Below are 17,406 nucleotides of genomic sequence, written 5' to 3'. Positions count from 1 at the left end.
GTGATGATAATACATATAGTTGTTTCATTCTTGGCTTCCATAGAAAATTGTTCAATATTTAACCAGATTAAATATGATGGTAGCAGTAAGACATTTGTTAATATCTTTTATCAGATTAAGGAGGGTTACTTTTCCAAACAATGAGAGGTTTTTATTATTGTTTTATGATAGTTCATTAATTTTATCAAATGATTTTTCTACTTCTATTTAAATGATATATGAATTTTTGTCTTTATTGTGACAATGATTAGAATTATATTAATTGACTTCTAGATGGCAAACCAACTTCAAATTGGTTTTGGATTTATTGGTTTCAAATTTTTTCAAATTTCTGGAATAAATATATTTTGGCAATAAAATACATAATAAGCTGTTCATATATATATATATAAAAATATATATATAAAGAATACAGAATCTGTGTGACTGCAATCTTTTGAAATTTGCTTAGTCTTGCTTTCTGGCCTATTATAGGGTCCAATTTGATAAGTGATCCATTGACACACATATAGAACATTGTTAAGCAGTTGTTGGATAAAGTCTTCTATATGTACAAATAAGTCATACAGGTGAGTCCGATCTTCTAGGTCTCTCTTGAATTTTTTTGACTGCTGATTCTGTCAATTATTGAGACAAGTGCTCCAACCTCCCCCGATGATTGTTGAATTCTACATTTTTTCTTTTAGTTCTGCCATATCTTTACATTGAAAATATATGGTTTGTTGCCTAAAACTTTATAATTGTTATATTTTTCCATAAAATCAAGATAAAATAACTTTTTAATGTAATTACTGATATACAAGTTGAATTGTAAAATCCAGCCATTGGTTCTCTGTGTCTCATCTTTGTTTCCTAATTCTTTCTTTTTGACTTCTTTTGAGTAATCCATTTTTCTCATTTTCCTGCTCCATTAGATTTTTATTTTTACATTCTTCTATTATTCCTTCAATAATTGTTCTAGAGATTATTTGGTTTCTTAACTTATTACTTAAATTAATACAGCTACCATTTCCTAATCAATGCAAGACACTCTATTTTCCTCCCCACTTTGTATTATTGTTGTCATACATATTATTGTATATACATTATAAACCCCGTAAGACACCATTATTGTTCTCATTTTAAACAGTTAATACTCATTTATATTCCCTTTGTATTCACCTTTCTGGCATTATTTATTTATTCTTATAGTTTACTTTTTTCATCTAGTATCATCTTCCTTGTGTCTGAAGAACACCCATTAGTGTATTCAGGTAATAATTCTCTCAACTTTTTTCTTTCAATCTGCAAATATGTTATTTCATTTTTATTTTTGAATGATAAGGTCTACAGGTTTGGAATTTCAGTTTGGAGATTTTCTACTTTTAATACTTTAAGGATGTTATTCTTTTGCCTTCCATCATTCAAAGTTTCTACTGAAAATCACCCTTTGGTCTACTTCTTGTACCATTAATGACTATTGTCCTTTGTTTCAGCTGCTTTAAAGCCTTTCATTGTCTTTGATTTTTAGTAATATGATGTACTCAGGTGCCGTTTTCTTTTAATATGTTGTGATTAGAGTTTTAAAACTTTAAATATATTACCAAATGTCTTACATCAATTTGGGGAAAAACATCTCATGATTATGGAGAACAGGAATAGGAAGAGAGGATTTGTTTCAGAGATCATCTCAGTCAGAAAGTCCAAGAGTCCATACCTACCCACAAACCCCAGGTCTTCCTAAGGTATACTTGATATTCTCATTTTATATTGCATTATAGGCCAGACGTAGTGACTCACACCTGTAATCCCAGCACTTTGGGAGGCTGAGGTTGGCAGATCAACAGAGGTCAGGAGTTTGAGACCAGCCCGGCCAACATGGTGAAACCCCCATCTCTACTAAAAATACAAAAAATAGCTGGGTGTTGTGGTGCAAGTCTGTAATAGCAACTACTTGGGAGGCTGAGGCATGAGATTCGCTTGAACTCATGAGGCAGAGGTTGCAGTGAGTTGAGATCATGCCACTGCACTCCAGCCTATGCAACAGAGGGAGACATTATCTCAAAAAAAAAAAAAATGCATTACAGTACATTTCGTTCTAGAATGTAGCTAGCTAGCTTTTCCACTAGTGAAATGAGTAGAATGCAAATAATGTGGACTGTTTTTTAATATGTAAAAATATGCATGTATATGAAACACATAGAAGGTGATACCTTTATACTTTTTATTTAATGTTTTGTTTGTGCATTGTGCTTAAGAAAAAAAAAACTAGGAAATAGAATAGGTGCTTTGAAATGCCATAAAAAATATTTATTTACTGGAGGGTATTAAGAATTATTTGAATTATAAAGTTATATTTTGCCATAAATATTTACTTAACAAGGGGATCAACTATTCTATTGTAATTGGTATTTAAATTTATACTAAGTAGAAATGATCTTTGAAAATACTTTTTTGTTGTTGTTTTGTTTTGTTTTGTTTTTTTCTGAGACGGCGTCTCGCTCTGTCACCCAGGCTGGAGTGCAATGGCGCCATCTCAGCTCACAACAACCTCCGCCTTCCAGGTTCAAGGGGGTCTCCTGCCTCAGCTTCCCAAATAGCTGGGATTACAGGCATGCGTCACCACGCCCGGCTAATCTTTTGTATTTGTAGTAGAGATGGGGTTTCACCATGTTGGTCAGGCTGGTCTCGAACTTCTGACCTCAGGTGATCCACCCATCTTGGCCTCCCAAAGTGCTAAAATTACAGGCATTAGCCACCCCACCCGAAAATACTTTTAATTAAAGAAGAGCCTTGAACGATTTTTGAAAAAATGTACAACCCTTATATCTGTTTCTTACTCTTATTTAGTCAGTGTTTCTCTTCAACTTTATTCTCAAGCATCTTTGAAAACATCACCACACACTCACTGGTCCACTTGAAGTATGAATTACATTAGTTTGTCAAAGATTGGAAAACTAAAAACCATTCACATATTCTCTGCATTTGACAGACATTTCTTTGACAAACATTGTCTATTTCTCTACATTTAATATGACTAATGGAAAAAATATATTTAATATTCCTATAATGTAGCTACTCTAAGTTCCCATAAGTTTGCAACAGAAGTATGCCACTGCAGATAGCTACAAGAGTGGCATCTGTTAGTCACTCATGTACCTGCAGGTATATGACTATGGCAGAAAAAATATGACAGCTTGACCACAGTCCTGAACAAAAGAATCAATTCTTTCAATGGCAAATGGCTATTCTGTGCTAATAGTTTGTAATACAAAGATGACCCTAGCACTTGTTGTGTACTACAGATATTTTTAGGATGTTTATGATTATGCAGTAAGGGAAACTAGAAGGCAAATGCAAGAATAGAGATATCATTCAAGTGCTGTTTGGGCTCAAAGGAAAGTATGCTTGTAAATGGGGAAGTCAAAGACCCCCAGAAGAGGTAAAATCAAAGCCATGACAGATGCGTGCTGTCCCGCGCATGCCCAGGCAATGTCAATTGTATGAGACTCAGCAGAGATGTTGGGAAGTATGGAAGAGGATATAAGTGATACCAGGTATCAGTTTATCCTTAGAAAAAAATGTGAAGCATAGCAGCAATAAGCTGTAAATATAAATTCTGGCCTCAGCATGAGGGTAGTTAAATGAAAATAAAGGCTGTTTGCATTTATTCTATAAGGAGAAAGAAGCAAAGAAAAGTATTTGAACCACAGAGTGACATGTCAGGCTTGGCCTTGGGGATATGGATTCCTCATTAAACCACTCAAAGTCCCAGAGATAATAGAGCTCAACTAGGATAGTACAGAACTGAAAAAGAATTTCGAGAAAAATCAAATGAAAACTGCCTTAAATTCAACAGAAACAATGAAGAAAGACAATAAAAGTTCTAGTTATTTTCAGTGAAATCACACAGTTCTTTCAAGGCACAGTTGCATTTGAGGAAGAGTCGACATCACTCAGGTGTTGGCTCAAATTTTACCTCTTCAGCGAGGCCCTTCTTGACCAGCTCAGGTACCCATGGGCCCCTCATCCTCTCTGTCCTCCCGTTTCATTTTTCCTCCTAGCAATGATCTCCACTGGACATTTTATTATACACTTAGTGATTTCTATATTTCTGCCACCTACCACAACATAAGTTTCTGGCAGGTATACACATGCCTGATTTTTATTTTAAACAGTACCTAACATGTAAAACATGCTAAAAAATGTTTGTAGAATGAATGAATTGCAAGAGGCCAGGGATTAAGCAGGCAATTGGGATAACCTGAAGAATGAGAGAAAATATTTTTGAACTACCCATTCAACAAGGGATCAATAACTGGAATATATAAGGAGCTCAAACAACTCTATAGGAAAAATCTAATAATCGGATCAAAAAATGAAGTCAATGACTATGTGAGGCACAGTCATGAGTCTGAGTGGTCAGGGACCAAACAGTGGATAAGACAGTGGCTGTTTTGTGTATGCTCTTCTGGGCTTGGAAGAAGAGTAAAACTACCAGAGAAAGAAAAGATGATTGACAGAGCAAGATCCTAATGAAGGTGACCTCTCTGCCTCTTTACAGTCTATTTTAAGCACAGTGAAAATAGTGATCCTTCCGAAATGTGTCAAATCATGGCACTTTTCTGCTTAAAACTCTCAATGACTTTCTGTTTCACTCAGAATAAAAGTCAAAGTCCTTACAATAATCTAGTCCACACAGTATTTTGTGACCTCCCTGTCCTCATTTTCTTCTTTTTTTTTTTAATTGACACATAAGTGTACGTTTTATGGGGCACACAGTGAGGTTTTTTGATACATGTAATATATTGTGATCAGATCAGGGTAATGATCTCAAACATCAGTTTTTGTGTTGGCAATATTCAATATCTTCCTTGTAGTTATTTGAAACTCTATGTTATTGTTAACCATGGTAATCCTATGGTGGTATAGAACATAAAACTTATTCCTATTACCTAGCCATAATTCTACATCCTTTAAGAAATCTCTGGCCCCTTTTCTTTTTTCTTCTTTTTTTATTTTTTTATTTTTTACTTTTTTGTTTGTTTTTGTTTTTGAGGCAGAGTTTGACTCTGTCGCCCGGGCTGGCGTGCAATGGCGCGATCTCAGCTCACTGCAACCTCTGCCTCCAGAGTTCAAGCGATTCTCCTGCCTTAGTCTCCCAAGTAGCCAAGATTACAGGCACCTGCCACCACGTCTGGCTAATTTCTTGTATTTTTAGTAGAGACAGGTTTCACCATGTTGACCAGGGTGGTCTCAAACTCTCGACCTCAGGTGATCCACCCAACTTGGCCTCCCAAAGTGCTGGAATTACAGGCATGAGCCACTGCACCTGGCCCCCCTTTTTAATACTATTTTATTCTCCCCCTCTGCTGCATACCTGCGGACCAGATAGGCAAGGTCCTGCCACAAGGCCTTTGCCCTCCACCTTCCACTGCCTGGAAACTTCTTCCCAGCCTCCACATGGTAGATGGCCAGGTGTAATTGCCACATGGCTATCTATCTCCAGCAAATCTTTCATATCTTTGCTGAAGTGTTACTTTCCTTAGGGCTTTCCTTAGGTAAAATTAAGCATCCTCCTTCCCTGTTCTTCCTCTGCCTCATCCTGCCTTATTTTTTCTCCATAGTGTTGATTACCCTCTGACATATTCCATGTCTTACTTTGTGTCTCTTGTCAACCTCTCCCTGTCTAGAATAGATGTTTTGCTAACACTATTACAAATAGTTACAAATCATGGTATAATGATTCACACTGCACACATACCATTTCATATTTTGCCAGTGTATCTCTGGAATGGATGTGTAGAAGAGGAATTGCTGAGTTAAAGCATAAATGCATACACAATTTTTCAGGATACTGATGGGTTGTAGAGCCGTAGAATTTTTACATACCTTTTCGCTTTTAGAATAAAGTATAGTTATACCATTTTCATATGCATATTGTCAGTAAAAAATCATTTTTGAAATAATTAACTACATTGTTCAATGTGTTATGTAGAAAGTCACAGAGTGAATTTCTGTCCGCCCTTAAGTTTGGTAAAGTCCATGTGTTCCTTCATAAGCTGGCATGTTCCCTTCAATTATTAGGCTATCAATGAAGGAAACATGCCAGGACTTCACTTGTCCTTCATCAAAGGAGAAAGTTGGGGTCACACATATTCAACTGAGGATGTGTGCCACCTCTCTATTTTGCTAAGACAGGATCAGGTGGGACCAATCACTCCCGCAAAAGGTAAGCACGGCCCAGGAGAGTCAGTGCTCTGTGGGACCACAGTGCCAAGGTTGCTGTCTCAGAAGGACCTAGGGCAGAGTCAAATGACAGCAGGAATAGGTGTTGCTCATAAGAGCACAGTAATGCTGTATCTGGGAAAGCCAGTGTCTGCCTCGTCAGGGGGCATTGCCTCTCATGAGAGCGTAGGCTAATTAGTGATCACCAGTGGGTAAGACTGAATGCGGTCATCACCCCCCGCCCCATTTCTTCACCTTCAGAGATGTCCAAGAATAGAAGGATGAGATTTTGCTAGCATCAGTCAGGCCTCTGCGGGGCTAGAAATTGCAGCACACACACCTCACACACCTGCACATGCATGCATGCACATACACACGCACCGATCAGTGAATGGAACCCCACATCCTCTGGAGATGACAGAACTTCGCAAAATTGTGAGTGGAAAACCAGAGGCTTCAAATAGGAGGAAGTGAAGTGAGCAAGGACAACTAGCAAGAGAAAGAGAAGCTGAGAGAGAGCTGCAGGGTTGGGGGGAGATGCTCTTTGAAAAGGCTTCAGTTTGTGAGGCTCTCTCAATGGTAAGGAAAAATTTAAATGAAGTCTTAGATTCTGGTCTTTCTCAGCTGGCCTGTGAGATCAACCATCTCATTAGAGATGAAGGAGTTACCCCTCTACAAGAAAGAGCCACCCTGGGAGTCTCCAGCCTTGGGCAGATTGGTGGCCTGAGATGGTGCCTCTCCCTTAGAAAGGCTTAGACGCCCTCTCTAGGAAGGAACAAAAAAATATTCATGGTCAACTGCTGCAGTTTTCCTGAGTCAGGACTTCTTGATGTTCTTTTCTTCTCCCTCCATGGAAATATCTTTTATAATGATACCTCAAAATATTTTGGGGGATTTAGTGGCAAAAGAAGGAAAGAAGGAGGGAAGAAAATAAGAAAGGGAAGGAAGAAAGAAAAATAGAAAAGTTGGTGTTCAGTGATGCATTAAAGATACAATCATTGTTGCTTTAGAAAAGTGAATTATCTCTCATCAAAACTGGTAGATGGTCCATCCAACAGGCCAGTTCATCTAGTGTCTAATTATGAAAATTTAAAATTATGAAATACTACTCTAAAATTATGAAAATAAAGAAAACAATTAGATATACTTCAAAAACAACACAATTAATTATACTCTTTTATTGAAAGAAAAGTAATACGATGGAGTTTAAAAAGCTACATTTGTTATGGTTCATAAGGACAGAGGTTTACACAGGTTTTATATATGTACACACTCACAACACTATATCACAACATCAGAAGCACCGTTTTTGCCACAGCATTAGGTAATGAATACAACTCCAAATTAATCTGTTTAAAAAAATATCTAAAATGATACAGTATATTTGAGGATTATATAAATATATGAGACATATTTAGATATTTTTAAAAAATAGTGTTTATATATATGCATCACAATCATCTCTAATTCTCAAAATATTATGGTACCAAAATTCTGTTTGTCAAATAAAACATCAGATGCTGCAGTATGTATCCAAGCACCAGTTTAGCACAGTATTTAATTCTCCTCCAAACTAAAAGACTGCTAACACATACAAACTGAACTGAGTATTTCAAACAACCATTGGAATCATTTAGGCCCTCAAATTTTTTTTTTTTCATTAGCTGATTGTTCTTAGAGAAAAAAGAGGGAGCTAAACCATTTAGATTAATGTTGCTCTGTGTAGTAGAATCAATCCTAGGGCTCAGAGAATATTCCTAGGCACTGGAGAAGGTGCAGGGAACAAGTAAGTCCATTTTATGTATGCTACAAGTTGGAGTTTTGCATGGGATTTAGTTCATAGAAAAGGTTCTACTGCTTTAAAATAAGTTTGGAAATATCAATTTGGAAAGTGCTTCAAGGTAAATCTTACTTGATCATGCTAACATAATTTCAGAAATCTGTCAAAACAGATTACAAAAGAGATTACACCCAGATCACAAAAGAGATACACCCAATTATATACCTAAACTGAAGGTTTACAGGAGAGTATTATCTATATTAGTTACAGATGATATAATCCTAAACTTTTACATACATTTTTCAATCTAGAAGGACTTTGAATGGAATAATACATTAGTTCAATAATATGACCAAATAACATTGTCAAATTATAGGCCAATAATTAAAAGTGGGGAAATAATCCTTTTATATATGAAATTGATTATTTTTCTATATGTTTTTTATCTTATGAACTGTGCTAAATAAAAACAAATGATCACTTCTGAAAGTGAGACAGTTATAATTCTGTTAATTAAATGTAATTCTAATTGTATTTATAAAGCTAACTAAATTTAAAAATATATTTTAGCAATACCTAATTCAAAAAAAAAAAAAAAAAGGAGCATTTTAATAAGTGCCTCAGACCTGGAAAATCATGGAAAACATTATTAATTAGGAAAGTGGGTGCCAGAATATATTAACTCGCCTTTCCTCTTAGATACATGTTAATATTATCAAACATTTTTAGGTGCTGTCAGATTTAGGAAATATATGAGAATTCTAATATCGCGCAACAAATTTTTATGAAACAGAAATGGCTTTTGCTGTAAGTCAAGCAGCCATTAAGAATTTGTCCTCAAAACCACCAGAGGGCGCCAGTGCCTGCAACATTATTAGTTGTAGACAATCTAACCAGTTTAGGTGATATGTGACTTTGGACATTGCCAAGCTATAAAAAAATTTAAAAAAGAAAATCAATAACTCCCAAAGAAATATATTTACATTCTGTAACACCTAAATAATTTTTGACTGTTGAATTAAAACAAGAGTTAATTTGCCTATTTTTGGTAAAGATTAATTTAACACAGGATTTTATTAATATTTCTGAATCAGGAATTGAATGGATAACACTTTTAACAATGCATAAAAGGAGCATTACTAAAGCCATCAACACTAACAATTCATTTAGCACCATATATTTAGCACCAGAACAGATACTGACAGTTCACACTGAATAAAAAAACTTTAATTGCTAAGAAACTTCAAAACTGATAGCAAGGATATGTGATAATTGTAATGTGTTTTCAGCACCATTAATCAATGAAGTGTTAAACCTTCTAAGTTTTTTACTGATCTCCCATAAGTCAAATTTAAACAATAACATCATTTTAAAAATTATTTTGCTTGTGTCCCAATGATTGGACGTGATTATATGTTTCACCAACACAAATAATGACAAATTTTTATGAAACATAAAAGCAAAGATAATGTTAGACATTAAGACAAATGTAACTTTATTCTCCCTAATCACTTTGGTAGGTAAGGGCTTCCATCTATGTCAAGATTGGCATCCTTTGATACTGCAGAGCCTGGGTATATGGCTACACAGGAAGAACCTACACCAAAGTCTAAGCATTATTTTTCCTTCATAGTCCCATTCAAATTATGTGTTTAGCTTGTGCATATATTTCACAAGCACGGCATCAACACAGAACAAATAAACTGGCTTAAATATGTATTCGATTTCATTACGTAGATAAGTTGGTTTCACACAAGTGCATATTATGAGAAAAATATCTATTGTTTCAATTCAAATATTCTGTGTAAACTGAACTTGCCCTAGTGTTTGGTCAACTCTGTGCTAAAGCTGCATGGAACTTTCAAATGAATGTTTCCATGAACTTTTCAAATGAATGTTATGGCGCTGCCAAATGAAATTTGTAGGGCAACTCTGTTGGGTGATGGGCCACAGAAGGGATGATGCTTAGACAACTGAACAGAAGCAAAAACAGTAAGAACAATAATGACTTCATCCACATTTTTTGAGCAAACTTATCTATCATAACCAGAAACATTAAGACTGTGCCTACACAACTCACAGATAATTCTATAATAAAATCCATCAGTTTAATTCTAAAATTATAATTAAGCCTCTTGATGATATGGAAGCCCCAAAACCTGTATTGTGGGAATATTAAAATTTTTCTACTGGTCATATAAAAAAATCAACACCATAGAGAGGATTGATGCTATGAAATACGTATGCCAATTACTTTTTTTTTTTTTTTTTAGTGATACCTTTCCACATGAAAACCTTAATACTGACAATTTAAAGCTGCTCTTATGAAATAGCTTATACCCAGACCCTTTCTGCCTTTGGCAATTACAGTGAGAAATAGTTATCTTAGCACCATTGTTGCATGCTGTGAAAAATATGGCAGGCTGTGTTGATACTAGCAAACTTTCATTTGCTTTAGCCTGGAAAATAAAATATTTTACATGGCCACTTTATATTATTAACTTTAAAAAAAAGAGTTAGAATAACAAATATACCCGTTATATTTTCAGCTGAGTTGTTAAATTATAAATAAACTTGTAGTTCTTGTCATGGTTTAGAAAGGATTGTTGCCTAAGTGTGTAGACCCTAGTCTTAATCTGATATATTTGATGATTTATCTGGATTTTTGATACAATCAAAACTTTGTATTTAAGACATTTTTGTCTTAAGCATGGAAAGATGGGATTTCTGTAAATTGTTGCCATTCTTGGCTTTTTAGTTAATTCTAAAAATCCATTCATATAAGCATTTATTAAACATTTATTATGTTACACCATTTAAGAAGCTGGGATAAATACAAGATTAAACAGAGTTCCTGCCAAAGAGGGGCTCGTGAAAAATTTAATTTAATCTCAAATAAACGTTTCATAATATTAATGAAAATTTTAATTTTCATGAATTTTTATTAATCTGGTAATTTTACCTTCATAAGAACTCCTGTGAAACATGTAGTAAATATTATTCTTCCTTATAACTGAAAAGTGAACTCACAGAAGCAATTCAGCAACAAAACTGGAACTTAGTGTAGCCATCTTCTGTTTAATAGTACTTATTGCTGTTTCTGTAGAATGAATATAGAAAAATCGAAGAAGGAAAAACTTTCTAGATAAAATCAAGCAAATATCCAATGAATGAGCTTCCCCTACAATTGTCTAGATATATTAGAAAAAAGTTGGATTAAGACCTAAATAATGTAATTACTTCTATTCTCCATTTTAATCTCAAAATTATTTATCTTTAGTAGCATCTGCATATGTGCCCACAGAGGCAGAGTGGTATGATATCAAAGCATTTGGTCACCATATTCAATTTATAAGAATAATTGGGCCAGTCATTCGTTAAGAAGTACACTCAATCTCCAGATGGTGTATTTCTTCACCATTGAATGGATTTAATGATCTGTCATCTTTCAAAGTATCCAACCTAAGAAACTGCAAATGTGTATGGAATTTTAAACAAGTAGCTTCCTTCTGTTATTTGCACTCTGGAACTAACCATATTTAATTGTTCTGTAATTCTATGGAAGCATTACACAACCTGAATAAAACACACACACACGTACTTGAAGTGCAATATGTTAAATGTCTGGACCAATATGTTGTATTCTCCTCTCTGAAAGAGATTTCATGATAGGAAAATGTTGCATTTCCAAATTACATGAGGAAAATTTTCATAGTGACTTTGAATGGATTTCCATGATCAGACTCAACGAAGAACTGAAAATGTTTCTTCTACAGAAACACAAAAATAAAGTTGGTAACTAGCCCTTAGAAAAGCATCTGAAAAAGGCTACTTTAACAAAATCATGACTGCGTGTGGTGTGCACGAAGGATCTTTCGTACAATACTCAAAGACCCAAGAAGATACATAGATTGAGTCAATGACAGGCTAAACAACAAAGAGATAGAGGTGGCCTCAGCACCTCCACATCTCTTTCTGAAATCCTTCGCCTCCTGCTGACAGGCCTCAAGATGTACTAGACCCTAAGCATAGCCCATTCTGAAGCTCTCCATCTGGTAGTTAGGTGCAATTACACTTTTCATACCTGTTCCCTGAATTTTATTTCTCTTGAACTTCATTAGTTTTCTGACGGTCTTACTTTCTCTTTTCCAAAGTCACAGCTCTACGATCTGCTCCAGAAATCTTGGCACTTGTTAATTCTTCCCTTCCCCTTCTCATTCCAAGCACCGTAACTAAATTTCCATGAGAAGCAGAAGCCTTATGTATATATTGCACTGCATGGCTTATTACTTGCTCCACGTACAGGTAAATACTGCTGTGTCTGCTTCCTTCAAAAATAATTTTATAGCAAAATCACCAGTCAGCATTATTTCCGGAATATTTTGTGAGCTTCTTGAGGGCAGGAACCATGTCTAATTATCTCTGCATTATCAGAACATAACTAGCAGAGTGCCTTGCATGTAGTAAGCGTTCAACTCATGATGACTGATTCAATAAAATGAGACTAAGTGGAAGGCATGATCTGAGAATTTACATAAGATATACGTTGGCATTATCCTTTGGCAGACTCAAATAAGAAAAAATATCTCCAGAATGAAATTCATCGTTACTTGATTAAATTATTATTTCCAGATATCACTAAGTGTTATTTTACAAATTAACATTTTGTGGGTATTATAGAAATGGGTGCTAAAGAAGTCCCATCACCTCATGTATATCTGAAAATAGTTTTTTAAAAATTTCCCTCAAGTTGACTACTGAATCATATTACTATCTACGTGTAACGTCACATATTATATGTTTGTGTGCATATATAAATCCATACACATATATATGTATATGTATACATACACACACTTACAGGTCAAATATATACTTATTCCTTAGGAACATAATGATATAATTCCTTTGGAATGTAAATTTTAGGATTGGATGCATCAACTATGTCATCATTACATATACAATATCTTAATTTAGGCTTAGAGGTCAGAAAATAGAAATTGATGTTTCAAATATCTCAAAGGATTAAACAAACATGCTAGACAAATACTAATTTATACAAAGGAATACTAAAAGGAAAACAAGATTAGCACAAAATATGTATAATATGTGCAAAATTCAATATATATATATATATACACACACATGCCCATGTTCCCAGAAATCATTATATTTCCTGGAGGAAAAGGTAAGCTTATTTAAACCAGTACAGGTAGTTTGACGTAACTCCTGGAAAACACAGATTGTCAGTACAAGATCCCCCATAACTGGGAGGACAAGATGAACATGGTACCCCTACTTTATATGGTGCTTCTCCAATCCAGTTGCCTCTAGAAGGGGGGGGGGGAAAGAAAAAAGATAGCCTTAATGCAACCCATCCATTTTTTACAAGTAGATTGTCCTTAAGCCATATGTTCATATGTATTAACATGTGATGATCTGTTAGAGAAGTTGCTTTAGAAAGTCACTGAAAGTTATAATCATTTCTTATTTCAATAGTAACTTATTCTGTATATCTTGCTTTTAAAATGTAATCTGAGTATTGTTGATGCTATGTTAATTTACAGATAAGAAGTTTCTCCCTGCAACACCTGATGACACAGAGTCCTGGGACACCAGGCTTATTCCACTCAAATCGCTCTCCTTCTACAGCAGATTTCTGGAGCACATACTCAGGCCATATTCCCTTAAACTTACTCCTTTTAAACTCATACTAATGCTCATCTAAGGATGATTTAAAAAAGAAGCTAATATTTTCTAGGAGACTTAAAAGTAATGGAATGAGTAACAAGTTATCATATACACAAAATATATATTATCATCAATAAAAGGAGATTTGCTTCTAAAGCTGTAAAGTATTTTAGATTCCCAATCTTCATAAAATGAGACGTGAAAAACCTCATATATGGTATAATGGTATAAACCAATATACCATTATTCTCATATTAAGAGAATAATGTCTCTCAGGAACAATTAAAGATGATTTCAAAAGTTTTATTTCATATGCAAATTCATAGCTACTAATTGTTTTAAATTAGTGCTATTAGATTTTTGATAATACTGAGCCTATCTAGTTGAATTACTTTGTGTTATCAATATTTTTCCTTCACTGTGTTGATAACCATTATCATAACAATAAACCAAAATCTCCACTTTACAGTGTTAAACAGCCATAACGTCATACTGTTATTTTGCTCTTTTAATTATAAAGGAAAAGTTAATAAATGTGTTTTCAGTAGCGTGGTGATAAGTAACTAGAATACTAAGAAATAGCAATATAGACAGCAATGTGAAGACAATTGAATGGTCGGGAGAAAATTTGTTTATCGGTGGTAAAAAGTCAGGGTTGAAGATAAGACAACAATAGGTAAGAGGCTAAAACGTAAAACAAGTGGTCCTCATCTTCCTGAAGACCCAACTAAGACCCAGCAGTGACTCATAAAGTCTGTAAGACATGAAAATATCTTGATCAACCAGTCATTAAAAATTCAGACTTTTATCTATAAAAAATCTATACAGGAAAATCTATCTTTAAAATGAAAAACTTTTATTCATATTACAAAACGAGATGGGATTTTAAGACTGCCCACCTCTATTAAATTTATTCTACACTATGCTCTAAGGATAAGCTTCCTCATGCATACTTTTGATGCCATCACAGGCTTGCTCAAAAAGGTTCCAGAGGAACGCATTATCTTATGAGTGTAGCTCGCTCTCTTATTCTAATCCTGTACCATTCATAATCTTATTTCCCTCTATGTTTTTTTTTGTTTGTTTGTTTTGTTTTGTTTTGTTTTTTGAGACAGAGTTTTGCTCTTGTTGCCCAGGTTGGAGTGCAATGGTGCAATCTCAGTTCACTGCAACCTCCACCACCCAGGGTCAAGCAATTCTCCTGCCTCAGCCTCCTGAGTAACTGGGATTACAGATACACACCACCACACCAAGCTAATTTTGTATTTTTAGTAGAGAAAGGGTTTCACCATGTTGGTCAGACTGGTCTCGAACTCCTGACCTCGGGTGATCACCCGCCTTGGCCTCCCAAAGTGCTGGGATTATAAGAGTGAGCCATTGCACCCGGCCCTCCCTCTATGCATTTACCAAAGGCTATAAAAGCATATGGGCCAAGCCAATGCTATCTTAATTTCATCTTTTTTGTCGATTTGTTTTTCACACATTTTTGAAGCACATATTTTTAGAAACAGAAACTTGGAAATAAAATTGTATTATAAGTAAAATTATTACATATTTTATACTATAAACTTTTACATAAATGTCCGATTTTATTGAATAGAGGATAATTATATTCAAAACAGTGAATCAGCCAATTTATACATTTATACTATTCATTCTTTCATTTTATGCTATTCTAACTAAATTCTTTCTCTTTCTCTCTCTTTCACTTATCTCTTTGCCTCCTTCAATTCCTTCTTCTCTATCTCTCTCTCTCTCTTTCTCTCTCTCCCTCTCTCTTTTTCCCACTGAATAACAGTTAGACTTGACATAATTTCATATTAGGTTTGGAAGAATTATTCAGCTACCAATCAGGACTTGAAAACCTTCTTCATTACTTAGTTTTCAGAAAAATTGTTCTTTATTACAACTGAAATGTAGCATGTTAATGTAATATCTTAATCTCTTGGACCTATAAAGCAATAATACATCTCACCGATAACATTAGAAAATTATAACTATGGGCCAAAAATGAATAGTTACATAAATGAAACAAAAATCTCTTAGACTATTTGGGTACCAACTGGCCTATTTATGTCAGGGAGAAAGGGTAAAGGTTTCATAGGAAAATACAACGTGTAAAACTAAAACTTTCATATAAATGTACAATTTTAATGCTTTTTAAAATAATGTAGACACAGTCTACTTTCTGAATCTTCCTATTCTAATAATTATGAAGAGGGGAACATAGGGAGAATCACTATTTTTCTGACTTTGTAAAAACACTGCCACTGGCATACTACCATATAAATGAGTAATGCAGTTATTTGTGAAACATTTTCTCATTCCCTCCCCATGTTGGAATAGCTGGAGAAAATCTTTGTTTGAGACTTACTTTGGAAGACACTAGCAATGTCATAAATCCTTTGCACATTTTGGTATTTATTCCAAATGGGAACAGAATTGTGTATAAATATTGGAACATTTTATCATCCGAAGAGTTATTGTAATCAAGAGGCATTTTACCAAATGCTGATAAATGTTTATCCTCATAAAGAATGTTCACGAATATGGCTATATCTTATAATGTTTGATAAATTTCCATAATCCATTTTATGTATGCCCTAGGATTAAATTATGAATTTTTTAAATATAAAAAATAAGAGAAGGAAGAAGGAATTGACTTCCAATGCTTTGCTAAAAAGGTAAGCCAACATTTTTGTACTGATAGATGAGAATATCACGGAAGATTCTTCATTTATTTTATATAGTTATTAAAAGCTTGTGTGGTACAGTGTTTATTTTACAATTGCCATAATTAAAACCTATGGTAAGGAGAATTTAGCGAGCCCCAGCATTTCAAATTGCTTTGCCTACAATTTTAGACTAGAATCCCCGTCTTTGTGAAAAGTAATCTTTCAGCTAATCCTTTTTTCAGAAATATTGGAAGGATAGTGGATTTGAAGATTAGAGGCCATTATAGCTAAGTCCTACTCACTTACCTGTCACAGATACCTATCAGCCTAGGGATATTTGCCATCTTTAAAGGATCCAGGAAACAGAATCCAAACTGGTACTTACTTTGGGGCATAGTTGCATACCAAGTAAACTGCACGTCGCCAGACAGATCCCCAAACATTCATGTTTTGGCAAGTATGAATTGCACATCCTATCCGATTGGAAGTGGCCCAAACCATCTGTGAAAATAAACCAATATACTATTACAGACGTCAGAGCTAAGACAATGCATGTCCACCAAAATAGTATTAGCATATTTTAAAAGTATGAATCAAAAATGAACAAGGTCATTGAAATAACCTGCGTATAATGTGTGCACATGGGACCAAAACATCTCATAGGACATCTGGGGTTGCAATCCTGGGGATATGGAAAAGCATAATCTTTCACTTCATCATACCATGGCTTGACCAACTGGAGAATAGAGCGATATCTGCATATCAAGAAAATAAAGAAATCAGAGTGCAGCAGTGGTAATATATAAGGGACTCATGTTACACTGTAAATTGATTATTCTTTTTACAGATTATTCATGAAGATCCAAGAGCACGTCCACCCCTCACAATCACCATCACCACCTAGTCAGGTCCTCTATTCCTCCAAGTGGGGCCAAGCATGGAAATGGCCAGGGCTGGAGTAAGTGATTCTTTATTTGTCTAAACATGTGTCTGGTCATTCCACAAAGAAAATGCAAATAATTTCAGGAATCATCAATGTCTTGTTTAATCCAT

At 34.7% G+C, this 17,406-nt stretch overlaps 1 protein-coding gene across 3 annotated transcripts in view; it reads right to left on the bottom strand.

The window, feature by feature from the left end:
- Positions 1-7,372: 7,372 nt before the first annotated feature.
- Positions 7,373-17,406, bottom strand: part of PI15 (peptidase inhibitor 15) — a 29,581-nt gene continuing 19,547 nt past the window's right edge. For 2 of the 3 annotated variants that reach the window (XM_015145508.3, XM_015145509.3), the window contains exons 4-6: positions 16,976-17,108; positions 16,739-16,854; positions 7,373-13,317 (exon numbers count right to left, since the gene is read on the bottom strand). In XM_015145508.3, coding sequence (XP_015000994.1) covers positions 13,182-13,317; positions 16,739-16,854; positions 16,976-17,108 — 385 coding nt within the window. In that variant the 3' untranslated portion in view covers positions 7,373-13,181. 3 annotated transcript variants of the gene reach the window in all.

Source organism: Macaca mulatta, chromosome 8, assembly GCF_049350105.2.
Source record: "Macaca mulatta isolate MMU2019108-1 chromosome 8, T2T-MMU8v2.0, whole genome shotgun sequence".
NCBI lineage: Eukaryota > Metazoa > Chordata > Mammalia > Primates > Cercopithecidae > Macaca > Macaca mulatta.
Note: the sequence above shows the minus strand (reverse complement) of the source record. Positions and strands in the feature narration are given on the sequence as shown.